Source organism: Sordaria macrospora, chromosome 1 (genome assembly GCF_033870435.1).
Source record: "Sordaria macrospora chromosome 1, complete sequence".
NCBI classification, from domain to species: domain Eukaryota; kingdom Fungi; phylum Ascomycota; class Sordariomycetes; order Sordariales; family Sordariaceae; genus Sordaria; species Sordaria macrospora.
The window spans coordinates 9,073,330-9,076,277 of NC_089371.1; the positions used below are offsets into that span (position 1 = coordinate 9,073,330).

Genomic DNA, 2,948 nt, shown 5'->3' on the forward strand with positions numbered 1-2,948 from the left:
AGCCTCGGTCGAACCTCTGATCACTGCCACTGCCTTCATCTCCGCCTTGAGGCATGTCAAGAGCACAATAACGATCGACATCCCTCGCTATACGTCAGCGCCCAATTCGAGACCTTCCCCTCCTTCTCATCCTCCTACCTCAAAGCTCGACCGCCCACGACGAGGCCAGCAGATACCCGAGACCTGCCAAACGGATATATACACGAGTGTAACCCATCGTCGAGAGACACTATTCGAGACATACCTGAAGCCACCCGCGCGTGGACATAACACATACCGGGACCGCTAGGATGAGCGCTTCACCAGAGAATGCCTCCGTGGCCCGGTGCGAGTCACCCGAGGCTCTGCCCTCGCCGGCCGTTGGTGCTCCCGCTCACAAGTTCATGCGCTGTGCCTCTGCCACCTCGGCCATCTCCCACGGATCAGGAACCACGGAACACTCGCGCGACTCCCTCGGAAGCGACGCCAGCTCGGCCTTTTCGCGCTCCTCGTCCGGCACCTTCCCCATCACCACGCGCCGGTCCGACATCAGTACGCTTGGCCACTTCTTTCTCCGATCCCGCGATAACTCGTGGATACGGGATTCTACCGGAAGCTTGGACTCGTTAACGGCTAACTCCTCCATCTCGTCAGGAAGCAGCAGTAAGCGACGGGGCTACATGCGCCCTCAAGGAACAGACTTTGCCCAGAGCGCCCGCCAGCGCGAATCCGTCCTGAGTCTCGGAAGCATCGCCCACCTGCAGTACTACTTCGCTCGGACGGGGCTGCTGGATGGCAAGGGCGCCCAGTTTGCTCGGAAACGCCAGCGGGCGAAAACACTCGAAATGTCCCAGCTCGAGGATGGCGACTACACAATACCTAGAGTCTTGAGCTTTGAGAACGATTCGAGCTATGCCTCCATGGGCAGCAGTCCTAAAACCCCAGGGCTCGAGCACGAGATCAGGTCGCCCACAGGGGACGAGCATAACATGGAATTCCAGCCGCCACCGCCCGAGGAGGAGTACGGATCGGATTATGATGAGGAAACAGACCCGCAACATATGCTCCCGCCAACAGTCTCAACGTACAACCACCGCGAAAAGCCGATCCCGAAACCTCCATCGATGGAGGAGCTCCGGTCCGACCTAACAAGTGCACTCAACGACGCCGAACGATCTTTAAAAGAAGCCAAAGAAGCCACCGCGCCCGCCGACGAGTCTTCTTCACCGTCAGACCGATTCGTCGTCCCACCTGCCATACTCCTCTCCGACACATCAAAACAGAACTCCTCCGACCAAGAACCCTCCACCCCCGTCACCCCCACGGTTCCCCTCAACCCAACCGGCTGGTACGAAATCCAAGGGATGCACATCCTCGACGTCATGACCCTCGCCATTCGCGCCGCCAAGATCTACTATACTGCGCACGAGCGCCCAGATCGATTAGACGCCATCAAGTCCGAGAGAGACATACGCTCTCACCTCCTGGCAGTAATGGATATCCTCAAGAGAATGGCAACCCGCGGGTTCATGGGCGGTATGCGCGACGACGAGTTCCAGACTATGAACCAATGGATCAAGTCCCTGCGCGACATGCTCTCCAAAGAAGACGAGATGGAAGCCGCCGAGCAGAAGGAGCGCGAGTCCTGGACCTGGCTAAAACCGGAGAACTGGCCGACGGATGAGAATGGGAATCAGATCGAGCGCGAGGAAGCGTTCATTCACTCCATGTTTGCTGATCTACCCCTTCCGCCACCGCTGTCAAATCTCCCGCCGTTGCCAAAGTGGACACCCATCGACAGGAGTCAACCAAACCCGGAACCAACGCCGTTTTTGAGAGAGTTGAGTAACGGGATAAGACTAGTGCATCTGCACAACTGTGCCGTAAGGAAAAGTAGGAGGAGGTTCGGTGCTATCCCCAGTTTCCACGCGGACACGCAAAAGCCATATCGGGCGGCGGATAATTTGAGGTACTGGATGAAGGCTGCTGAGCTGAGGTGGGAGATAATGATCAAGTGCGATGCGCTGGGGTTGCAGTATGCCAAGGACGGCAAGCTGGAAAATATGGAAGAGGCGGGGAGGATGTGGGTGCAGTTTGAGGAGGCGGTGGTGAGGTGGTGTAGAGGGGTCAGGAGCGAGGTGGAGGGGGAGTTGAAGGGGGATGTTAAGCCATAGTGATGATGTCGAAGGAATGAAGAGATAAAGGAAGGAGGTATATCTATATAAGAGGGAACGAGAGACATGAGACAAGACAAGGAAGACGGAGGAGGAGGAAGATGAGACACACACACACACGCACACATCTTCACATTTTCATCATGCATATGGCATTTTCACGCATATACCATCACTGCACTGGCACACATTGGCAGACATTGGCACAACTGGTTATTGGATTACATTTGGTACTATGGAAGGAAGGGACATGAAAGAGAGCATTTACTTAGCATCATTTTCCATTCTTAACGGTACTGGCAATTTTTCATTCAAACATCGTTTTACATTTTTGGCTACGGAAGTTTTGGGAGGCATCGGGCAGATGGGGGAACTGGAGGAATCGGAGGAAGGATAATAGTTAGTAACTTACCTTTGTGAAGAACGAAGAGAGATGAGAGAGTCAGATCACCTCTTAGAAGCAGACACGAGTAGACGAAGAGAAAACAAAGAATATTGAATGCCTCAAACTGAAAAATTGAAACCCGAAAACTCAAAACTGAAAAACTCAAAAAACTGAAAAGAATTAACGCCTGTCTCGTCGAAAGAAGCACAATTCATTGATTGCTCTTTTATCGTAACCCAGCTGGGAATCCAAGTCAAAGTCGAAATGCCTTACTGTACGTAACCTCCGACTAATTTCTCACGCCGTTCCTTATCCACAACTCCGTGAGAGCAAGGGCGAGTGAGTGGGTGTGGCTAACCTAACTGAATGAATGGCTAGCCCCCTTTTTTTTTTTGGAAGTAAACAAAGGA

At 53.5% G+C, this 2,948-nt stretch overlaps 1 protein-coding gene across 1 annotated transcript; it reads left to right on the forward strand.

The window, feature by feature from the left end:
• Nucleotides 1-290: 290 nt before the first annotated feature.
• Nucleotides 291-2,436, forward strand: SMAC4_04894 (uncharacterized protein; the record flags this gene model as incomplete). Its single annotated transcript, XM_024655764.2, has 1 exon — nucleotides 291-2,436. One exon carries the CDS (start codon nucleotides 291-293, stop codon nucleotides 2,151-2,153), a length of 1,863 nt encoding a protein of 620 aa, XP_024511035.1. The 3' UTR covers nucleotides 2,154-2,436.
• Nucleotides 2,437-2,948: the final 512 nt, after the last annotated feature.